The sequence below is a fragment of the Micrasema longulum genome, unplaced genomic scaffold (assembly GCF_059751315.1).
Source record: "Micrasema longulum isolate JH-2025_06_02 unplaced genomic scaffold, ASM5975131v1 h1tg002284l, whole genome shotgun sequence".
Lineage (NCBI taxonomy): Eukaryota > Metazoa > Arthropoda > Insecta > Trichoptera > Brachycentridae > Micrasema > Micrasema longulum.
The window spans coordinates 1-24,423 of record NW_028279440.1 but is presented as its reverse complement, the minus strand read 5'-3'; the positions used below and the strand labels follow the sequence as shown (position 1 = coordinate 24,423).

Sequence of the window (24,423 nt, the reverse complement as noted above, 5' to 3'; positions counted from 1 at the left end):
GAGTAAAGACTTTGCTCTTCTTACTACCATCAACAACTTTGAGGCTCGAATCTAAACTACTGGACAATACCTAAAAAGATGTTTGGACAGTATTAGCAATACCACCTAGACTCAAGGTCCGGGCAATAAAAAGATGCTGGATCATGGAAACTAACAAATGTCTTAGATGAAGTAGTAAAATAAAATTATACATAAATATTTGGAAAAACAGATACATTTTGTTTTTAATATTGGAATTTTGAAAAAGAGTTGAATGAAATTCATGTACTAAAAAAGGGAAAAAAAGAGAGAAAAAAATTATATCAAAGTAATATGATTGTACAATGTTGAAATTGTTTTTTTTTCAAAATGAATAATACAATTGAATATTTTTAAATATATTCAGTGTACATTCCTGAATTTATTTGTTTTATTTTACTTGGGAAACAACGAGTATTATTTACTTACAAATAAACTTCATGTTTATGGACTGGTGATGTTTCTTATTTCTAAAAAATCAAAAAAATTACATTGCAGTACCTACAGAACAATAAGTGACAGCTGGAAAGTACAAAATACGAACGACACACTGCATAATATTCCAGAAAAGCTTATTGTGCGAATACAGAGTTATGTATTTCCCACTATACATTTTATAATAATTTAAAAACAAAGTTAAATATTTTGAGAGAAAAAACTACAATTAAAGCAAATAACGTTATAGTTTAAATGGAAAAGTGACCAACAAATTATTTATGTTGATTATAAAATCATATAAGATAATATTTCTGGTAAGTTAGTGCTCTAGTAAGTATGAAAATAATGTTACAGTTTGCCAAACATTATAATAAACATATTTTTTCACAATTGTTTATAGTTTAGTTTTATCCTTTCATTTTCACCAATACTAGAAGTAATTTTTAAAATAATGTCTATTAGTAACTTAACGGACTTCAACACTTTATTTTTTATGAAAAACAGTAGGTACCTATTACTATTCGAATATTTAAAAAATATAAAAAATAATAAGATTATACTATAGATTAAGTTTCTCTGCTGATATTTCTTGGTGGAACTGCATTTATTTTAATTACAACAATAAAAAAATGTTTTTATTTTACTCCACTTATATTTGTATTTTTTACCAGTGGTCGGTTTTTGATGATCGGTCATATAGAAATCTAGGATTTGTGATTAGGAAATTATTGTATAATTAAAATTATAATACTTTTAAGGAAATAAAATACGTGACGTATCTAGGACTCATCGCCGTTAGACAAATGGACAAAATACATAGACGGACTCACCAAAGTAATGACATTATTGAATGGCCTCTTCAACTAAATTTATGACCACATATCAAAAAAAGAAAAAAAATATTCTGTACTAAGCTAATGTCAAAAGCAACCTGAGCTACCTAATCGCCTTCTAGGGAGCTGGTAACAAAACAGGAATAACTAGGATACATAAACAAAATATATAAAAAATCGTAAGACCTACTTGGCCCTTACAACTGATCTGTTTGAAAAAACACTCTAGTATTATAATTAAAAGTTGAATGATGATTAAAAGTATGAACAGATAAAAATATGAATGCATAAATTAGTTTAACATATTTGTATTTGATTTTGAAAAAAAAACGATCAAACCAAATGTTTAAAAAAGTACTTATCTGTTTTTTTTTTTATTAACGTTACGTTGGCACACTATGAATCCCAACAAGATATCTGTAGTCTCTGATTCCAACCATAGATTTTGCTTCGATCAGATGTCAACAATAATTATTATTGTCAAAATATTTTAGGTTATGAGATTATATTATGTTACATGAATAAACGCAAGTTGCATATTCTGAAATTAGTTTTAATTCGTGAACTGTGAATAAAATATGTGTTGTATTTCTCATTAATTGATAAGAAATAAAGTAATTAAAACCATGTCTGAAAACACAAATGACAGTGTTCCTATTTCTAAAGAAGTGAGGGCTTTCATCGAGAAGAATGATTGGGACTCTTTAGGGAAGTATTTGGTAGGGAATAATACGAGGTACCGAGAAAACATTATTATTCCCAGAAGCTTCGGTCCAGTTAAAATAAAAGCCAATGAAGAGAAAATGATTGAATCTGCAGTGGAGAGTTGCGCATTCAAATCATTGATGAGCTGTGTCATAGGTAAAAAATACTTTTAATAATAATCAACCGTAATCGCATGCTTCAGTCATGGTTCCAGTTGATTCTAGAGCCCTGAAATGATTACAAAAACTAGTTAAAAATTGTTATTTTTATCACGGTCAGTTTCTCACAGATCAATTCTACTTTTTTTTAAAAGCGATTTACTGATTCTGTTACTTCAATAGACTGACCCCGCGCAAAAACCCTGCAATAACGACAAACAATAGTATTAAGTACCTATTTATTTTAACTCTCCCTTTCCGGTGATGTGTAGCTTCTACACATTGCATCTAATAACTTTAATATCTCTATTAATATAATAAATGATGGGTTGAGATTTTCGATATTCCTTCGTTATACATTTACGTATTGGTAATAATATTTTTTTAATCAAATAGTTAATGCTAATTATGAACATAAAAAGCGTTTTGTCAAAAATCAGAGATATCACCAATACAATAGACAGTTTACCAATGTGTCGCGTGTTGCGTTCGTAGTAAAAGAGTAACCCTGATATATAATTGTCTCGCACACTCTTTACGTCTCACTCTCGATAATACGGGTATATTTGGGAGCGTGAGAGACAATTTTTAAGCGTCCCACGCGCGAACAGCAAAGTTTCTTGTTCTTCTCCCAGATGCCCGTTAGCTGCGTTAGTAGCTTCCCGGCTTTCATTGGAAGCGGTTGTTTTGCGCGCACTGAGAGCATGAATTAATGTTTTTTTTCATATTCTTAGCAATTAGATTAAAAATATCATCCCTTTTGACTTCAACTTTAAATAATTGAAGCAATTGCCGATGAATATTACACTTTTACCATTTAAATCTGTCGTTTTTTGCATGTGTAGTGACTACACAGCACCGTAACGCGCGGAAGTTTTTAGGACAGTAAGGGAAAGGTTAAACTAAATTCCTCGGCTACCGTTGATCCCAGATATGCTGCATTTAATGCTTCTTGCATTTATCTTGCAATTGTGATCACTTAACCCAGCTGATGACAGATCATCTCTATAAATGCCTAGACTGCCATATTCTCAACAGCTTCTCGCTATTGCTGGGAAGATTTTGCGTGATTGTGTAAGGATCACCACAATCCGAGAGGTCTGTGAGGTTCAAGATCTGGTTAATTGTGGGCGACAGCGTCGACAATACTGGTACCAACATGTACAGAGAATGAATTTCACAAGATACATATCTCAGCATGGAATACCAGATGGACAGCGTCTACCACGGGGAGTTCAGCATCACAAGAATCCTGTAATAACAGACTCTTGAGTCTCCAAAAGTCGAAGAAGAAAAAATTTTAAACCCAAAAATGTTATTTGTTTTACACACAAGACATCATTAAAAAATAGTATTTTGCTCTTTCATTTTATTTAAAAAAATATAATTTGCTTTATTTATAAAGTTCTTTGTTGTTTACTTTTTATAACGAACACTTGACTAATTTACTACTCTACTAATGTACGTTTTTATTTTATTTGAATCAATATCATAAACTACTCAATTATTTCAAACTTAAAATTCGTAAATAGGGTTTAAAATTCCAACCGTCTATGTGCTCTGTAGCTGCAGAATGTGTTGTAATCCAGCTCTTATTTGTAAACGATTTAGAAAAAATAATCAGAAACACCAAAATTCAATTTTTAAATAATGTAAATCTTCATACCGTCCATGCGCTCTGTAGCTGCAAGACATGATGTAATCTAGCAGGAGCTGTTAGGAATCTGTTATCTGTCATTAAATTATAATTGGAAACGGGGAACTTGAATCCTAACCGTCAATGCGCTATGTAGCTTCAAGAGGCCCTTGAGGTGATTTTCACAAAAATGGCGCTATATTTACAATAATAATAATTTGTTTTTAAAATTCTTCTCTCTTTTTCAAGGGTATGGCTTGGGAGCTGCCATAGGTTTGTTTACATCTTCGGTAAACCCAAATGTGGCCAGCATAGGACCGGAGAAGCAGCAAACAGCTCGGGAGATCTTCCGAGAGATGAAAGGAACGACACTGGGCTATGCAAAGAACTTTGCCATGATTGGCGCTGTGTTCGCTCTTGTAGAGTGTAATATTGAGTCTGCTCGGGGGAAGTCGGATTGGAAGAATGGAACTTACGCTGGCGGAGTTACTGGGGGACTTATTGGACTTCGAGGTATGATTGACTATCTTTAAACTGTATACTTATTTATTTTTTACCACATTTGCTCCTCAATGCAGCATGTGGATTATTAGCCTTTCTCTTACTGTTCTAAAAACATCCGCGCGTTACGGTGCTGTGTTGTCACTACACATGCAAAAAATGAGAGATTTTAAATCTTAAAAGTGTAATACTGCTTAAATTATTTCTAGTTGAAGTCAAAAGTGATAATATTTTAAATCTAATTCCTAAGAATATGAAAAAAAATATTAATTCATGCTCTCAGTGCGCAAAAGAACCGCTTCCAATGAAAGCCAGGAAGCTACTAACGCAGCTAACGGGCATCTGGGAGAAGTACAAGAAACTTTGCTGTTCGCGCGTGGGACGCTTAAAAATTGTCTCTCACGCTCCCAAATATACCCGTATTATCGAGAGTGAGACGTAAAGAGTGTGCGAGACAATTATATATTAGGATTTCTCTTTTACTACGAACGCAACATGCGACACATTGGTAAACTTCTTATTGTATTGGTGATATCTCCGATTTTTGATAAATCATTTTTTATGTTCCCAATATGCATTAATTATTTAATCAAAAAAACATTTTTACCGATACGTAAATGTATAACGAAGGAATACGGAAAATCTCAACCCATCATTTATTATATTTATGGAGATATTAAAGTTATGTGCAATGTGTACTAGCTACACATCACCGGGAAGGGAGAGTTAAAACCCTTTAGAGCAGTGTTTCCCAGCCTTCTTTATGCCATGGCATAAAGAAGGCTGTAGTATATGCCCCACCGTAGTATTTTCAAAAGTCAGATGCCCCACCGGCATCTTTTTTAAGTAAACAGCAGGTAAATTTTCAAATCATATTGTAATATGTTTGTTAACATATAAACCCCTGAAACTGAAATGATTACAAAACACAAATTGAAAATGTAATTAAGTAGAATAAAATAAAAATGAAAACAATAATAAAACACGAGTGACAATTGAATTTGAGTTATTCATGATTAAATTCAGTCCCCTCTATACCTCTATAAGTTATATCCAATCATATTTAGATTTATTTCAACAGAGAGGGAAAAAGTTTTCGAGAAGAAATTTGGAAGTCTAGGCATTTACAGGGCTTATGACCTGTCATTGGCTGGTTTAAGTGGCCACTTTACACACTGTGTAACATTCACCATTCTGCCCATGTTTGAACATCCACATTTCCTCAACTCTTCCATCTGTTGACTTTTGTGAAGTGAAAGAGCTGAAACCTTTATCACGTGGGTGAGATTCATCCGGCTGAACCAAATCACCTACTAGGCAACGTCTGGAAACAATTTTCCAATTTTTATACGCCCTGTAAATGCCTAGACTTCCAAATTTCTTCTCGAAAACTTTTTCCCTCTCTGTTGAAATAAATCTAAATATGAACAACTCCCTAGGGAGGAAATCCAGCCAGTCTGCAAGCATTTGGACATAATCAAACATTGTTGAATTACTACCTGGTAAAAGAAGAAGTATAAAATTGGAAAATTGTTTCCAGACGTTGCCTAGTAGGTGATTTGGTTCAGCCGGATGAATCTCACCCACGTGATAAAGGTTTCAGCTCTTTCACTTCACAAAAGTCAACAGATGGAAGAGTTGAGGAAATGTGGATGTTCAAACATGGGCAGAATGGTGAATGTTACACAGTGTGTAAAGTGGCCACTTAAACCAGCCAATGACAGGCCATAAGCCCTGTAAATGCCTAGACTTCCAAATTTCTTCTCGAAAACTTTTTCCCTCTCTGTTGAAATAAATCTAAATATGAACAACTCCCTAGGGAGGAAATCCAGCCAGTCTGCAAGCATTTGGACATAATCAAACATTGTTGAATTACTACCTGGTAAAAGAAGAAGTATAAAAATTGGAAAATTGTTTCCAGACGTTGCCTAGTAGGTGATTTGGTTCAGCCGGATGAATCTCACCCACGTGATAAAGGTTTCAGCTCTTTCACTTCACAAAAGTCAACAGATGGAAGAGTTGAGGAAATGTGGATGTTCAAACATGGGCAGAATGGTGAATGTTACACAGTGTGTAAAGTGGCCACTTAAACCAGCCAATGACAGGTCATAAGCCCTGTAAATGCCTAGACTTCCAAATTTCTTCTCGAAAACTTTTTCCCTCTCTGTTGAAATAAATCTAAATATGAACAACTCCCTAGGGAGGAAATCCAGCCAGTCTGCAAGCATTTGGACATAATCAAACATTGTTGAATTACTACCTGGTAAAAGAAGAAGTATAAAAATTGGAAAATTGTTTCCAGACGTTGCCTAGTAGGTGATTTGGTTCAGCCGGATGAATCTCACCCACGTGATAAAGGTTTCAGCTCTTTCACTTCACAAAAGTCAACAGATGGAAGAGTTGAGGAAATGTGGATGTTCAAACATGGGCAGAATGGTGAATGTTACACAGTGTGTAAAGTGGCCACTTAAACCAGCCAATGACAGGTCATAAGCCCTGTAAATGCCTAGACTTCCAAATTTCTTCTCGAAAACTTTTTCCCTCTCTGTTGAAATAAATCTAAATATGAACAACTCCCTAGGGAGGAAATCCAGCCAGTCTGCAAGCATTTGGACATAATCAAACATTGTTGTATATCCAATCAGTTTAGTTTTTTAATGAGTAAATCGCTTATGACGCCAAAACCACATTCCACCAAATAAGATGAGGGAAAGGGTAGTAATAATTTTCTGGCATGCAAAGTAATATTAGGACATTTTGTGTTAGTTTCTTCGCAAATCCTTGCCATTATTCCTACATCCTGCACAGTTTCTGTGTTTTCTGATAATTATTGAAATTGTAACGGGTTTCATTCTATTTTAAGTCCAATTTGGCGTATATTTCAATTTTGTCCATCTCAGGCATTTTTTTGTATGACCGATGAGTATTCCCCCTTATATGTGGAATGCCGACTTATCTCATCTCTGAAGTGTGGGGCCCCACCTCTGAGGCGTTATGCCCCCACCGGTGGGGCGTACGCCCCTGCTTTAGAGTCTATCACTCACACCTCCTCCCATGTCAATCCCGAAAATGTAATCTTTTGTTTTTATGTCCATTTGCTAAAAAAAAAGATAATTTTTGCAGTGTTGCCCTCAAGTGCTGTGTATTAGTAATTAAATATCCCTTATCTTCCCCTTTTAAATGGAATTAGCTTAAGTCTTCAACTTTATCAACTATAAGACCGGTAGTTTGAGCAAATAATTTGTGAAACTTACTAAAGTTATGCATGTTTATCATATTGTTAAGTATAACTTAGTCACCAGTGTTTTGCCATGCTGGGCAAGAATATGCAATAGTATTACCAAACACAGGAATGAGAAAAAGAAGGTGTATGCAATCCAATATTGTATTGTCCACATGTGATGACAGAATACATGCAACAACTCAAGTGAAATGAAGTGAAGAAAAATAACTAAAAAGTACAATCGCGCGTGATTTATATCCAGTCAAAACGTTATGGCAGCTGGAATAAACTAAGAAATATACTGTTCAATGTGGTGTATGATTGTTCAGCCAAAATGCAATATGGCTAATCGTCGATTGCCTGTTACAATACGGAGCCATTTTGTAATTTGGCGAAAATGACAATTTAGATGTGACATATATATATAAATATGTATATGCCCTTGGATTGTGTCTGCTTTTGACATGACGATCTTTGGGATTTTCGCTGATCATGCCACGTCTTTTTTGGTTGTCCTTGTCCTACGTAACCATTAATTCTCGCCATATACATCTGTTTTACGATTTTATAAACACTAATTTTAATGTAATTAATTACAGGTACATAGATAATTAAAATTGCAAATATATTACCATATGAATAATTATTGTCTTTCTTGCAGCCGGTTTGCGCGCTGGAATTGTAGGTGCTGCCGGGTTTGCTGCTTTCTCTACTGTTATAGATTATTATATGCATAGTCGCTAAATTTGTTAAATCCACTTTAATTTATAAATCAATTGCTATGAGTGAATGTTAAAGATTATTGAAATTGTTGCATTGCTTGACGGGTATTGTTGATTGAAATTTGAAATGTAAAAACAATGATTTGGAAATTAATTACATATGTATCTAATATCAACCATTTACCATTTAATGTTCAAACCATAAAATAATTTATGTTTCATGACCTGTTTCAGGTATTTAATACCCATAAAAAACTACGCATAAACTACGTAGTTAACTACGCATAAAAAAATAGAAATTTAAGTTTATTTAATTTATTAAGTAACTAAAGGTTTAATAATATTAATTCTATCATAAATAGACAATTTTATTATATTTAGGCCTCACAATGTTACTAAGAAATATAAAAACCACTACATTTCAAATTTCTTTTGCCAACATCTTTTGTAAATATATTATAAGAGATGTAATAGTTTTTTGGATTAAAAATGTTTTATAAAACTGGCGATTTCTTTATTTGCTGTTTGTTCTGTGTTTTTCACTTTGCTATTGATACTTTTAAAAATTAATGTTCACTAATGTGTTTATAGTTATAGTAGGGCCAATTTAATAGGTCACATTTGACATTTGTCGGTTTTAGCTTCATAGTGAGGTAACCTGCTTAAAAACACCAATTAAAGTGAATGAATCGATTCGGACTTCAAACATAATATATGTCAATTGAATTCAGTTGCTATGAACAAGTACTTACAGGTACTGTAATTTTATTTTTTCGTTGAATTTAAGTCGAATCCCTGTCCCATTATTATTTTCTATCTTAAATTTAAGGAACAAAATAAGATATGTACATAATTTAACAAAACTATCAACATTCGATTTTTCTGGGTAACATCCCTAGTGTTTAAAAAGAAAAAGGGTTCACTGATGCAACATTGTAACGACGTTTAGAACAGAAAAAGTTTATTATGTTTAGAATGGTTTATTAGTGAAAGTAAATCATAAAATTACCCTCTTTTGTCATTATTACAATAAATATATAATCGTAACTGAAAAAAGTTAAGCAATTGTGCAGTTCTAAATTCGAAAAAATAAATAATATTTTACTACCGCCCTTACAAGGTTATGTTGTTGAATTTTGATGAAGTGTCAAATGTGACCTATTAAATTGGCCCTACTATAGTATACTTAATAGTTCACTTAGAATCCAAGATAAATTATGTCTTGTCATACGTATGAACCTACTATAAATCATTTATTGAAAAAAAAATACACTCACATAATATTTAGTACTACCTATAGTTTAACTTTTTGTGACAGCTGGAATTTTTAATAGCTTTTTTTATTTATTTAGCATGTTTTATAGACAGATACAATTTTTACAAAAGTAATATAGATTTAGGCAAAAAGTACAAAAACAAAATTAAATTAAATACTGCACAAAAAAAGAACCAACCTCTTGTACTTGGTTGGGGTACATTGTACATTTAAGTAAAAAAACTAATGAGTAACTTTACAATTTTTCTGAGAATTCAAAAAACTAATTTTTTGCACCATTATAGGCCAGAAGGCCCAATTATTGTGGTAAATAACAGCACAGAACACATAGGCTTGAGAAAAACGCCTAAAAAATAATAAATTAAAAATGTAATACAGTATGTATATTATGTGTATGAATATATTATATATGTATGTTATTACCAGAGGCGGTTCCTTAGTATGTGCATAAGCGCAGTGCACTGCCAAGTAAAAATTTGTGTAAATAAATTAGTAATTTTATTGATAGTAAAAATATTTTATAAATAGGTAGAAAGAAACAGGGATTCGTTGCAATATTATACACGTAAACACCATAATATTCAATACTAGCGCCAAAAGATCTAGCGAAATCGACTCTAGCGGACGATTTTCTCATCTTGTCTACGCATGCGCAATTGTCCCAGTGCATATTCTGTTTTGCACAATGCTTTACCCTGAATTTTTAAGAAATATATCATATCTCCTAAAATCGTCATTTGAGCGAGACAGACAATGCTTCATACCGATGAATTGTGCATTAGAGGGAGAAGATAATATACATATTCCGGGCATTGCCAATGCATGCGCAGATTTGAAGTTCGTTTGTAATGTCACTTTCAACATGCGTAATGACATGATATTAGTACGAATTAAATTAACTAAACGTGCATATTATGTTCGGCGCATTTAGCGTTTCTGGTTCCGATGCGCAGGCTGTCATACTATTGCTCGTTTATCACGTCAGACCTATCATATTTTTATAATAATTTTGAACTTAATAATATACAAGTTGCCAAAATGTAAAAAAAATGCACTCCCAATACTTTCGGTCAGGAGCCGCCAGTGGTTATTATGCAATACAAGTGCCCCGAGTTTACACAGATTTTCTAAAATTTACAGGCACGGGTCATTCCTGGTTATGTCACTTTAAGCTGTGTCTCTTTATACCTTAATAAATGTAAATAAAAAGAACAAATAATAATAAAACCATTTTTTTTTAGTAATTTATTAAAATATTGCAGCTTTCATTATTGCACAGAGTTTTAAAAATTGCACTTTTATACTAGGTTGTATTTTAAACATAACTTAAACATTAAAAAATATATAAAACAATATTTTCAGTGAAGTGAATTCATAAAAGTAGCACTTTAATAATTCAGAGTGCACACCAAAATAGTCATTAAGTACTTAACAAGAATTATTGCACAGCATCTTAAAAAATATTTAAATGCTTTATTTCTAAAATTAATTTTAGGCTAGAATTTGATAAGTTTAAATAATGCCAAATGAATTATTTTTGTACTGTGGAATTGAAAAAAAAAAGACTTCGGGAATGTGGGGCAGGCATTTTTAGAAGGCCTAATTTTTAAAACAAAAGCAAACAAACCATCGCGCCTTTTCTAAGAGAGGATAGAACGCTATTGCGTTGGTATTCCACTCTGTATTTGCATGCATACCTTGCTTCCTATACATTCATACGTCTTCTCATGCACACATGCTGATTATTCCGACTTTTGGCATGTCCAACGTTTTCTGCATCCACTCCCATCTTGATTTTGTCGATAATGCTAGTCTCAGCCTTACATAATAAGGATCTCGACATTTGTGCGCCTATCATACATAGTTTTAGCACACATTCGCAGATGTCAATATGTAAATTAAATGACACACCGTGTTCTTTCTTACAGTGAAATAAAACATAAATTACAATCAGTGTTGCATGTTTTATCAACGTTTTAAAATGGTAAATCAATTTGCCAGACCTTTAATTTATTGCATATTGCCTTGCTCCTGTTTGCAAACTTTTGCTTAGCGATTGATCTGTATCAATCGCTAAGCAAAAGTTTGCACCATGAAAATACAACAAAAAGAAATGCTTAATTACCTAAAAGATGTCTGGTTCCGAATCCCATTCAGATTTCTGACCAATCTCTCATTCTTTTTCTGTGTAATATGACTATTACTTGTTTGCGGATGCTTCGATTTTATTTCTTGGAAATTTAACGTTAAAACTAATGCTTTAAATATACGTAATGTTAAAAATACACGTAATAAAATTATCAAGAGTCAAATAAACTCATCTAAATTAAAAATATTGCACTCAATGAGATTATTCTAAGCTCAATCAATTATAAATGCTTTATTTTCTAGTATTGCAAAATGTCATATTTCATCATTGAAGATTACCTTCTAATGATACATTTCAATCTCAACTTATTTCATTTATTAAAAATAACATGTAAATGCAGATTTTTAGGTCGTATACCTCGAAACAAATAAAATTATCAATTTAGATGTGACAATATAAAAATTAACTAAAAACTAGTTTTAAAAATATGCATAATTTTTTTACATTTTATTAATGTGAAACCCACCTTATAAATATTATTTAAATACATTTAATATTTAAATTCCCAAAAAAACTCAACTTTCGATTGCAAATTGTAATGTTATTGTTTATTCTTCAGAGTAATAATTATCTAGAGAAGCCCTTAAGCTCTATTGCATAAAATAAAAGCGTTCCAAATTTTTGGTTTGGCTAAAGCTAAAGCTTGTTTTAAGTTTTACAACAAACGTATAATAGACTGTTTCGGTTTGCGCTCGCAATTCTTGTGTACCTACGGCCCGTTTTATTGCTGTAATCTGTTCCTAAGTTCGCGGTCAATAATCACAGAATGGTTTTTCTCCATGCGGGCGACTCTATTAAGTTATTACTCAAAGGTTTGTCCCAATACATACTGACAATTATTCACACGAATTATTAATAACGAATCTATTCTATTTTTCTTGAATAATAAAAAAGCCTGTCATAAAAGTGAAAATTTCTCAATTGTCTGCAAAAGAGGTCATGAAAAAGTATTCTTATATAGCTATTTATACAATATTTACTGAAATATTCAATCGAAGTTAAATATTGTGATACGGTGAAAATACGTATATTGAGTAGAAATAATTTTACTGCAAAAGGTGAACACAAAGCGATAAATTGTTAAGAATGAATTGTAATATCTTTCAAATATTTAATTTCTTAACACAAAACCAATACTAATAATATGAGGTAATTTATTTATTGTTGTCATCAAAAACATCTTTAGTTTAAAACAAATATTCTTGAAATGGCATTTCTGCATTCTCATGTTTTCAGTAGCATAAATAAAATGCTATTGATGCTATTTTAAAGGCATTATTTTATCAATTTGATGGTTTTATTTATACTTCACACTATTAAAAAAAAAAAATACCATGTTAAACCTTGTCCACTGCAGTATGTAATATTTCTTAATTTATAATGAATCAACTTAACCCTTTAATACTTCTGTATTAGTACAGCTTTCACCACATTTATTTTAAAAGATGATCCCAAAATAATTACTTGGATTCAGTAATTAGAGCCTCTTCTGCAAAGGTATGAGTTATCAATTTTCATTTCTAGACAATGTTTTAAATTAATCAAAGAAAACATTATTAAATCTCTTAATGGAGATCAAACGATTCAAAATCTCTAGCTTAAAAACTAATATGAATTAGCAAATATTAATTAATGGAAACTTAAATTTGCCTATAATTAATTACATAATGGAAAAAGATAGTGAACTGTGTTAACAGAGGTTACCACTATCAAAAGACAAAAAGCCACTTATTCTGTGAAGAAAAATATACCCTTCTATAACTCGTAGTAGAAGGAAAGATTGAGGGTAGACGGGGTGAAATAAAATCATGGCTCAGGAATCTTCCGCCGGTGGTTTGCAATACCAGTTGCAGCAATGCTCATCAGAATGGCCCAGGATCGAGAAGAGTTTTAAGTGATGCAGCAGCGGGAAAAGAATGATTAATTAAGGACCATATTTTGAAAATATTGAGTCTTTACAAGACTTTATGTGTGAGTAAAAAAATACCAAATAAAATTGTGTTATAAATATCTAAAGTGCACCATTTTAAAAAGAAATATATGGAGATTACCAGAGGAAACTCGCTTTCAAATTAAATAGCATAATGCATCACAAAATTCCTGTTTTTTTGCCTTTGTTATTACAAGTTAATTTGATTTTATGAGCTTAAGTATTGTCATTAATTAGTTTCATTTCCGTGATGCTCTTTATTTGCATGTCTCTAAAATAAACCCATGAATAAACTATTTTTTTTAGTATTTAAAGCAAAATAAACGGCACATAGTAAAATTATTCATCGCATGTCTTATTTTCGTATACCGCCGGGCTAGTTCGACTCATATAATGTAAGTTAAGGAAGATAGCCTAGAGAATCAGCTAAAGCGGCCGATGGACCCCTGTAAAGTCCTCTCCTTGCACTCAGTAATCTTCCATCAGAAAATAAGGCCCCAACTTCGGCTTCTTTTTGGGATATCAACGCTTCTTTTGAGCGATGCATCATCACTGAAATTAAAACAAGAAAAATGTTTAGTTACTTAGTACAGTACAGTCAGCCATGTAGGGATGGAACCTGAAATCTTTTGCTTAAAATGAAACACAAATATTGATAAAAAAAGAACAAAATTAAAGCAAAAGACGAGAATAAATGAGAGATGATCTTGGCCAACAATAACTGAAAAACCCTACTGTTGAAAACATTTAACAAGTCTCTAAAGATATCAATGTTTTTCGTAGTGTCTACATATTTTATTTTATTTATTTTTTATTTTATTTTTTCATAAAAACAAAACACATTTTGGAATTTATACAATGGTTACAATATGTTGGTATAAATATATACATTAAATGTGTCTAAATTACATTAAGAGTATAAATTTTATTATAAGATAATAATATTAACTCTAAGTACTAGTTTTAGTCACAAAAAATTAAGTGTATTCGTTTTATTATTGATGTACATGTTAGTGAGGGTGAGTCAGTGGCGAATGGTGATTTTTTTTAAAGGTAAGCTATAAAATAAAAACATATTTTTGTACCTACATAGAAGGTACATAATATAATGTAAGTAATATTTACTATAAATTAATATTTTTCTGTGGTTCTGTGTGATACAACAACTCTCATCCATGAAATCAACTCAAACGATGTAACTTTGTGACATATTATATTAGATAGATATATTATCCATTACTTTTAATATATAATTCATTAAAAAATACCACTATAAATTCAGTCGATATTAGGTATTCAATTAAAATGTCAACTGGCCGAATCGTTCTAGTAATTAATTGTGCTAAAAACGGCCGCGTGGAGCGCTAGGGCGTCCTGCAATATGACGCATGAAAGTAATTTTGGTCTTATGTCAAAAGTACTATTTCAAAGAAAAATAGCCCTTAAGAAACAATGTTTGAAATACTGTTTTCCAAATCAAGAATCTTCAAACAATTTGTGTTATCTGCAAGTATAATCTAGGTAAAAAAAACCGCACTGGGATTAAGACATTCAAAATATAGTATACTTATTTGGATGAAAAAATAAGCTAGAAAAATCGGCTAGTTTCTTGGCTCACCGCAGGCGCTGGGCGCGCTTTACCAAAATTTATATTTATATTAGGATAAAATACAAACAGTGGAAATAATTTAAAATAAATGGAAATTATTTATTTGTTTTTCTGTAAATAAAGTTACAATAAAACATTATTATGGTTAGTCAAATATAATGGTAAGCTGCGCATAATCGCTTCTATACACGGTTCGCCCCTGGGGTGAGTGTATATATTTAGGGTGTGTGAGTATTGTATGTATGTGAGAGTGTAGTGAATATAAGTGGACTATATGTATGTATGTGTAAAGTGTTATACTATACATAAACGTTAGATAGAGAATTGTAATATCCTGAATTTGAGAAGAAATGAATTATAAATATATCCAAATTAGTATCAATTATGTATATCTGCAATGAAGAAGTTTAGTGCTACGGGATATTGGATCAATTCTTTTTTCTTACATGCGGTAAAAATTAGAGCATTGATTGTATCGTGAAGTTTCTCAAAAATGTATGAAAAAACCATTAAAATTAATTGGAATAATTCTACTATTGAAAGCATTTCTTACTTGGAAGCTGCATGGATCCGCCTCTGCTGCTGTAGAGACCCATGCCCCTGTTGGACATAAAGAGGTCGTAATCCAAGTGGAGATTGTCAGAGCTGTAACTCTTCCTTCCTCCCCTGGTTAGGCCGGTACTCGGGCGTCCCACCTCAGTTGAGCAACTCATTCTCTCAAATGTGTCGAACCTGCAACGTGAAACCGCGATGTTATTCGTACACGAGCATCAATAAGACAGTAACGCTATGGGTTCCTGAGAGAACGGTACTGTCATCGAGCAGCCGCCATATTGCGGTGGATAGTGTCATTAAAACACTGGCTGTATCAGTGTTTTCCAACTTTTTTTTATACCCGGCGGGGAGGGTTGCTTGGGCCCGCGGCCCTTAGTAAGGCTTAAGGCAAGACCGACAGGTTGAGAAGACTGGTCTAAAATTTGAAATTTGCACGAAACTTTAAAACGCTTAAAAGTATAATTTTTAAACACCTCACTCTCCTCCAAACGATAGTTTTCGACATTCGATGACTCCTCTTCTTCCAAATACCCATCTATCTATTTTTAGCATTGCCACCCTCAGTGGGTCTCAGATTCCTCCAAGAAATGACCGATAGCAAGAAATACAAATGGATCTGACTTTCTGAATATACATCGTATCATGAAAAAGCTAATATATTACAACAAAGATGAAAAATTTGCAGGGCTTAGCTGGTTTAACTGGCCACTTTACACACTGTGTAACATTCACCATTCTACAATAACATCCATATCATCGCCATTCAGGCAAGTCACTAATCTAACTAACATAATTTTGAGAAATTGCAATTTGAAAGTTTGGAGACCAAGAAACAACCTGATTTTTGTGTTTTTTAGGTTTTATGTATACAGCATAATCATTTATGTCTTTTTAATAAATTCCATTGGTAACTTCTCCCTTCTGGTACATAAAAAAATATCTAGGTTTTAAATGAGGCAAGATGGCTAAAATTTGGTTAAGTGACTTTTGCTTGTTTATAATCTGTACAATGCAAGCTATAAAGGAAGGAGATATTTTAAATAATTATTTTAATATTGTGGTTAAATTTTTTTTTTATTTAAGGATATATTTTTTACTTTTTTTTACATGTTTTAATTTATAATTATATAAAGTCACATAGTAAAAAACAAATAATTTGGATTGGTGCAACTTTTTTCTGGATAAGTTGCCGTGGTGACGTTTCCTCTTAAGGACATAATTTTACGATTCGAATGGCATATTCAACTCAAAACTCATGTTTAGGGTTAAAGACTTTTTCCTGAACAGCGAGGACATTTCTTCAATTCACCCAATTGTCAAGATCAATCTTTGTGAAATTATCTTAATAACTCCCCAGATGGTTGAATTCAGTCTATGTTTACAAAAATTAGGACAAACTTAAAAAAATGTTTATTGAAAAGTTATTTAATACTCTGCCTTGAAATGTTAAATAATTTTTAGTATTATAAAGCCTAGTATTAAAAATTTAATTAAAGAAATATGTATGAAAATTCTCACCGTGAGCTTCTCTTTGTCAAAAACTCCAGCCCTGTAGAAGTGTGATTAAGGACAGATCTCGCCTTGGGTCTGAGCGGCTCGTAGTAAAGGGAATCCAGCGTAGCGGGCCCCGGGGCTGATCTCCGCCGAGGAGATCGCTGCGAGCGCACTGGGGGGCACCTCCCCGATTTGCAGGAGCCGGCGTGGTGGAGGGGCGCAGCGCGGGGGGGCTGAGGCTGCCTGCCGCCCCCTCGAGGGACCGTGGTGCTGCGGACTCCGGGGGTCGTTCGACAATAGCACTTGTCGCTGTCGGCGCAGCTCTCCGTGTCACACCCGCAGCAGCTGTAGCACTGGCTGGACTCTCCTGCCGTGCAGTCACAGCATTTTTCACCCCTGGGTGAATCAAAATGTAAAGGAAATTTAGTGATCACCGAAACAAGGTTGTTAAAATGCAGTTTTCTTAAACTTAATAAAAATACAAAGTTTCAATTATACATTCAATCAAGTTGTGGACTCGCAGATCAAAGGTTCAATCTTTTTTTTAAAAAATGTTATAACTATTTAATTTTATTTTTACATCTGAGCATGTTTTTCATTCTTTAATTCAATTCTTAATTTTTAATTACTCTTACAAATTTTCTTAATTTTTAATATTATTTCCATTTGTAAATACTCACTACAAACTACAAACTTTAAAATATCTTTTTTTCACTTAAATTTTAATTTTTAAACAACTTTCATTTATGTTTTTCTTTTTCCTTCTCTTTTTTATACTTTCATAATTATGGTTAATTAACCTTTCATATAATTGCTTTCTTATATGGAAACTTCACTGGTCCATTAGAATTAAGTCTAATTGTGTAAAATATTGAACTTCATAACTGTACTGTATGTTTCCTCAATAAAATAAAATAAAAAAAATAAAAAGGTGAGAGGTTCGCACTCCGCTCTATCACGACTTAATTCCTATTTTGCTAGTAGTGAGTTAGAACTCGTTGAAAATGGCTTCCAAAATTAAAATGTTTGGGTAAATAGTCATAAGAACGCAAATGTTTATTTTAATAAAAAAAAAAAACTTTATAATTAATTATTTATTTTACTTACTATTTTATTTAATTACTTTATTATTAAACTTAGAAGTATAGGAATCCTTAATATGGAATTGGAACTGTTTCAAAGTTACATGAAAAACAGAAAGCAAATAGTAAAGGTTAATAATAAATCTAGCGACAAAACCGAAATTTCATTTGGCGTCCCTCAAGGAAGCATACTTGGACCAATTTTGTTTCTTATCTATACAAATTATCTTTGCAATTTATCTATAAAAGGTTCTTTAATTAGCTTCGCTGATGATACTGTGCTACTATCTCAAGGAAGCTCATGAGATATTGTATTTGAAAAGGCTGAAAATGACTTAAACTTAGTCAAAAAATTGTAAGACTCAAATTATCTTACACATTAACATAATAATATATTTTTATGTTAACCTTGTAAAATAACTAATTTAAGGCATGTTTTACTTTTTGAAAAATGTTTCCCTCGGCACAGGACACCCCAGTGAGGGAACATTATTGTGTATAAAAAAAAGAATACAAACATTTAAAAGTATTAATAAATCAATTTAAAAAGTTAACTAACACATATTTGTGAATTATGACACACGCTATGTACGTTGTCATAATTATTCACAAATTAGTTGGCCAAATATAAATGCCTGTTTGATCATAGTGGAAAAAATCCAAAGGTTAGCAAGGTAAGTACAGCAAACCAAAAGTTTAAGTGGGGATTTGAAAATCTATACTTCTAATAACAATACTGAAATTCCTCATCAATAGAAATGAAGCACTTCTTTGATTTATCTTCAAGAAGCAAGATAAAACTTTATTCAATCAAAATTGAATAAAAAAGACTTTCCTTTTTATTTGATTACAGATCGCTTTCGGAGCTACACAAACTCCCTCGTCAAGGTATAATTTAGAAATTAATATAATCGTTAGATCATGTTCAATGTACTTCATAGTCTTAACGCTCCTATATACCTGCGTGAAAAATTTCAACGCTTATCAGTTCATGATTTACCTCTTCGTTCTAATTCTCAAGGCACTCTCTTAATACCCATTCACAATTCCTCTTTCTTCTCTAACTCATATAGTGGTCCATGCGGCTCGACTGTGGAATCATCTCCCATCCACCATCAAAGATGTTACTACATTATCTCTGTTTAAATCACGTCTGAAGAAACATCTCCTTTCTCTTCCTAATCTCTCCTCCTTTCCTTTTTCCTCTTTCCTCTTTTTTCCTTTTTTCCCATTGAGTAATAGTTTTGATTTAAGGTAATTTACAAACAAATACGTTTATTTCTATTTTTATATATTTTTAACTTTTTAATCTTTTTTTTCTATTGAATATGTTCTGTAACATGAATTATAAAAATAAAACTTTTATTTTATTGGTTGGTTGGAAGAAATTGCCATTTGGCAATAAGCTCGCCAATGTACAAATAACATCATGTACAAAAAGTTAAATAAATAAATAAAAAAATAATAATTATATTTCAAAGATTTATCACTTGAAATTTTCAAATAGGATTAAATTTATTTCTGAATTTATTCTAATTATACCTTGATAAGCGAACTTATGTAGATCTGAAACCAGTCAGTAATTGAATAAATAATTAGCTGTTAAAAATAAAAATAAAATACTTTAATAGTTTTACAATTAATAACTGCAGTGCTTTAAATATAAATGTTATATAACTTTATTATGGATGACAAGAGTTCGAATAAACAGAGTTCTAATGTAACTATGCTATTTTTTCGTTTTTAAAATGTGATATTATTTCAAATATAAATGTTATAAAACTTTATTACTTCAAATATATCTGGTTCACAATTTAATTAAATACACAGCAATAGCTTCTAAGATTTACAGTAAATTTTCATAGGTAATTTGGTTAATTAATTGTATTAATACAGTGGTGTAATGGTCAGCACGTTTGCCTACCATGAAAGAGGTCTCGGTTCGATTCCCGACATGGTTGATTTGAAATATTTATTTAAAAGGGTGTTCTCACAAAATAATATTTCATAGTCCCTGGACCGGTACCTGAAGCGTGAGACTGATCATCTCACCTTCATGTAACAAAAAAATGATCAAGAAACGCTGCGATTGGTTTACCAATGCAGTACCCTATGCACCATTAGGTGCAGAAAGGGAATGATGATGATGATGATGCTGATGATTAATACGGTAAATTGTAAAATGAATCCAACAAAATTTTGTAAGAACAATGCAATTTTTTTTTGTAAATTGTACGGTTGTACGGTAAATAGCCTCGACCCCGCACGATTAGACAGTGGGACCAAACAATAATTTGGTAGAATCGCAAAACGCTGTAAACATGGAGACACAACGACGTGCACTGCGATAGGGGTAAGCCATTGTCCCGAGGAGATAATCTGCCTGTCTATTTTCAAGACAGTGTCTTGAAACATTATCCTGTCCCCCAAATTTCTGTTCACACTTGGGCAATACTGCCCTGCCAAGTCAAAAAGTCAACTGTAAAAAATTCTTTTTGTGTTTTTTTTGCTTTTGTAAAAGATATTCGATAGTCCTACATATTTACTTAGCCAACAAGTCATTGCTTCTCAAATATGAGATATTCTCTGGTAAAAAAAAAAACAACAGAAATCAGACAGGCAAAGCATAAAACCGTAACCTCCTGTAAAATGTGTAATTCAAACTACTTTTTGGCTTAGCAGGGCAGAATAGGTCCGAAGCTGGGACAAGGCAGTGTTCTCCTTTCCTGAACTACGCGCAACGATTTATACCTGTTTGAATTTATAAAAAAGGGTAAGGTCATACCTGTCGCAGGCTTCTAAGGGAACTGTTGGAGGGGGTGGCCGGGGTCTTGATTTCGCAGCGCAATAACAGCGGTCGGCACAGCTTTCTGATTCACATTCAGAACAGGACACGTACCCGCTAGAGCTGTTTCTGTTCTGACAGCCAACTCTTCTGCTCAGAGTCAGAAAATCCGAATCTTCAGAAGTGCTGACGCGGTCGACGTTTCGTCCTTTTCCATGGCGTTTAGATGTCTTTCCGATGAGGTGGGCGGTCTCTGAGCGCTTGGAGTTTCTCCTTTTAACACTTTGTCTTTTCGGCGTGTGGTTTGGAGTACCTTCTTTAGGATGGAATTGTCTCAAATCGTAGCTAGACGTTGAAACTGAACTTTCGGAAGTGATAATTAGTTTCTTTTTGTGCGTGAGTTTAGTCATTTCAAAAGTATTCGCTTTCGGAATTGCCTTCTCTCCGAGACTCATAATTTTATTTTTTAACAAGTCTTTTCCGAACGGTTTTCTAAACACTAATTTCAATCCTCTCGCACCGATCAGCATCTTTTTTCTCTTATTTTGGACGGTGCTGTTTCTCCTCAACAATTTCTTCTTCTGGCGGCGCATTATTGCCTTGCTGTGCTGGAAAAGCTCATCTTTTGTAAGAGTAACGGCTAGTTTAAGGAGGAATTCTTTGTATATAGGTTTTAAGTCGTTGAAAGACATTCCTTCAGCGTCTATTATAGCTCCAAGGATGTCGTCCATACTGTGTAGATCTTCTTGAACTCTGAATTCATTGAACAGCTCGCTAAATCCCAAAGGGGAACCGCCTCCCTTTTTACCATTATTTCTGAAAAAAAAAAAACAATAGGAATTAAAATTGCATCGCTATAATTATTTCTATATTCATTGTTTATTTCAGAAGAAAACATACAGCTTCACAATAACATTAATAACACACCACATAAAAAACTAATTTGTAGCCAATAACTATCCTCAAATTGATAGTACCAAGAAAATGATAAAATTGAAACAAATTAAGAACAATACTAAATGAGGCTTCAGCATTATAGATATACTCTGCCACAATCACAACAAAATCATCTTCCAATAAAGAACTTGCAAATAGTATAATAATATTATCATATTCTTCTTCTTGCGGTGCCTTGTCAGGTCCCTATTACTACACTGACTAGTCCAACTCTTTAGTGTCCAAGTCACGAACCCTGGGCAATGGGATCACACTCATAACGGTGTGATCACAGCAGATAATGAAAGGCGAGTATTCAAAGAACCGAGCGAGAACCAAAACCAACCAGTCATGGGAAGAAAACCCCGACAGAAAAATCCACTATCATATTAAAATACACTAAAACTTTAAATTACCGGATTAATAAGTGCCAGATTTTATTGCTTTTAAAATAATACAGGGAATAAGAATCACATAAAAATCTTTCTTAAACATGTCCAGCAAGGTTAATCGCACAATTAAATGTAAATAAAAAACACCTCCTTTTTGAATTATTTCCTGATAACGATTTGTATATTTGACAATCTAGATGATTAGAGTTCTAATAAATGGAGTCCTAATATTTTTTTTTTTAATGTGAGATTATTATTAAATACAAATGAAAAAAAAAAAAAATTACACACAATTATTACACACCCATCCACAATTCAAATGAATAAGAATACTCATTAGATAATATTATTATAGTAGGAAAATTTTAAGTTTAATTATTACCAATTCAAATTTTGAAAGCGAAAACAAGTCAAAAGTAACATTGGTCGCATTGTAACCAACCGTACGGCGCCGAGACGCATGCGCAAACTACAGTAAAACTAATATCTATGGAAAAACGCTCACGTTTCGCTTCTATGTAATCTGTGCTTTTGTCCATTTCTGTCATTTCAATTTGCAATTCGCCTGCGTTGTTTGCAATTCGCTGTCAACAGACTTCGTGCGAGATTTCTCTTTTTTTTTTATTGTGAAATGATTCTTACAAATCAGAATTAAAACGTTGTTATATTTAAACAAAATATACAGTGCATACTTTTGATTGAACTAAAACAACAAAAATGAGCGTGGTGGAGTATATTTTAATCAAAGATTTACGACCGGGGTTAAAGAACTTGAACGTCATTTTCATTGTTTTGGAAGTGGGCCCCCCGACTATCACTAAAGAAAACAGAGAAGTGCGGACGTTTAAAGTTGCGGATCAAACGGCGTGTGTCAACGTGTCTGTTTGGGACGAACCCGGACAGCTTTTAGTTCCAGGGGATATCGTGCGACTCACTAAAGGATACGCTTCCGTGTGGCGGCAATGCCTGACGCTGTACTCGGGGAAAAACGGGGACATTCAAAGATCGGTGAATTCTGCATGTTGTTTAACGAACAGGTGAACATGAGTGAGCCGAATCCCGCGCTTTCAAATTCGTGCCTGATCCAGAACAGCGTCCCTCTCGGGAATAACACGAATAACGGAACAAATAACGGCTCCAATCCTAACATGAACAGGCAGATGATCAGTGGGTTGCCGCACTCTCAAATGATGCTCAACCAGCAAAAGAACAACATCGGAGGGGACCGGTACCAGGGAGAACAGAACAAACCTCCCAGTAAGATGAATCAACGTGTCGGACGCGGTAGCCACAGAGGAACGAATAGAGACGACCGTAGATAACTGTACTCAAATTCTGGGACTGGTTTTACATTCCCGAGTTTAGAAAATAGATCAAATGACAAAGAATGAACATATTGAGTTTTTCTACTGACATTTCTTGGTGGAACTGCATTTTGATTTTAAAGGTAATAATAAAAATACTGTATTTATTCTACAGGCAACTTAAGAAGAGACTTTTGACGTTTGCACGCCCATGAAGTTCTGTAAATATTGACAAGTGTAGGAATCAAATGCCTTATTTTATTGTTGAGTTACCGCAATAGTGACGTATCACCAGAAAACTTCACTATCGATCGACAATATCGACTTTATAAATCAAATTATATCTATATATAATTATAATGAAATCTGCACAGTACCTATGTGTATTATATTTTATTTTATTTTATTTGGGAAACAAACAGTTCAACATACATATTTATCAACAATATTTTGAGTTTGTTGAATATTGTTGATAAATTACCTGGTCCATGAAGAAGTATAGAAATTGAAAATATAATATTTTCAGGCGTTGCCTAGTATGTAGGTGAAATAATTCAATTAGATGAATCTCACCCGCCTAAATAAAGGTTTCAGTTCTTTAACTTCACAAACATCAACAGATGACAGAATTGAAGGAATATAGATGTTCAAATATAGGCAGAATGGTGAATGTTACA

The 24,423-nt window shown here is 32.9% G+C and overlaps 3 protein-coding genes across 3 annotated transcripts; 2 read left to right on the top strand and 1 right to left on the bottom strand.

Annotated features, from left to right (window-relative positions):
- Positions 1-1,717: 1,717 nt before the first annotated feature.
- On the top strand, positions 1,718-8,736 carry LOC148272576 (mitochondrial import inner membrane translocase subunit Tim22). The gene is made up of 3 exons (XM_088239858.1): positions 1,718-2,150; positions 4,038-4,301; positions 8,174-8,736. Exons 1-3 carry the CDS (start codon positions 1,916-1,918, stop codon positions 8,254-8,256), a joined length of 582 nt encoding a protein of 193 aa, XP_088095984.1. The 5' UTR covers positions 1,718-1,915; the 3' UTR covers positions 8,257-8,736.
- Positions 8,737-11,044: 2,308 nt separating this feature from the next.
- Positions 11,045-22,904, bottom strand: LOC148272575 (uncharacterized). The gene is made up of 5 exons (XM_088239855.1): positions 22,885-22,904; positions 21,115-21,930; positions 17,272-17,643; positions 15,752-15,930; positions 11,045-14,141 (listed from the first exon to the last, which is right to left on the bottom strand). Exons 1-5 carry the CDS (start codon positions 22,902-22,904, stop codon positions 13,990-13,992), a joined length of 1,539 nt encoding a protein of 512 aa, XP_088095981.1. The 3' UTR covers positions 11,045-13,989.
- Positions 22,905-23,159: 255 nt separating this feature from the next.
- LOC148272574 (SOSS complex subunit B homolog) lies at positions 23,160-23,867 on the top strand. The gene is given in 2 exon segments (XM_088239857.1): positions 23,160-23,439; positions 23,442-23,867. Coding segments are annotated over 2 exon segments (603 nt in total). The 3' UTR covers positions 23,765-23,867.
- Positions 23,868-24,423: the final 556 nt, after the last annotated feature.

Excerpts from the sequence above, each read along its gene's own strand:
- LOC148272575 (XM_088239855.1), bottom strand. The coding sequence starts at position 22,904 with ATGCGTCTCGGCGCCGTACG. Across the intron at positions 17,644-21,114 it reads CCCTTAGAAGCCTGCGACAG|GGGTGAAAAATGCTGTGACT; the intron begins GTATGACCTTAC and ends TGATTCACCCAG. Across the intron at positions 15,931-17,271 it reads TTGACAAAGAGAAGCTCACG|GTTCGACACATTTGAGAGAA; the intron begins GTGAGAATTTTC and ends TTCACGTTGCAG.
- LOC148272576 (XM_088239858.1), top strand. The coding sequence starts at position 1,916 with ATGTCTGAAAACACAAATGACAGTGTTCCTATTTCTAAAGAAGTGAGG. Across the intron at positions 2,151-4,037 it reads ATTGATGAGCTGTGTCATAG|GGTATGGCTTGGGAGCTGCC; the intron begins GTAAAAAATACT and ends CTCTTTTTCAAG. Across the intron at positions 4,302-8,173 it reads GGGACTTATTGGACTTCGAG|CCGGTTTGCGCGCTGGAATT; the intron begins GTATGATTGACT and ends TCTTTCTTGCAG.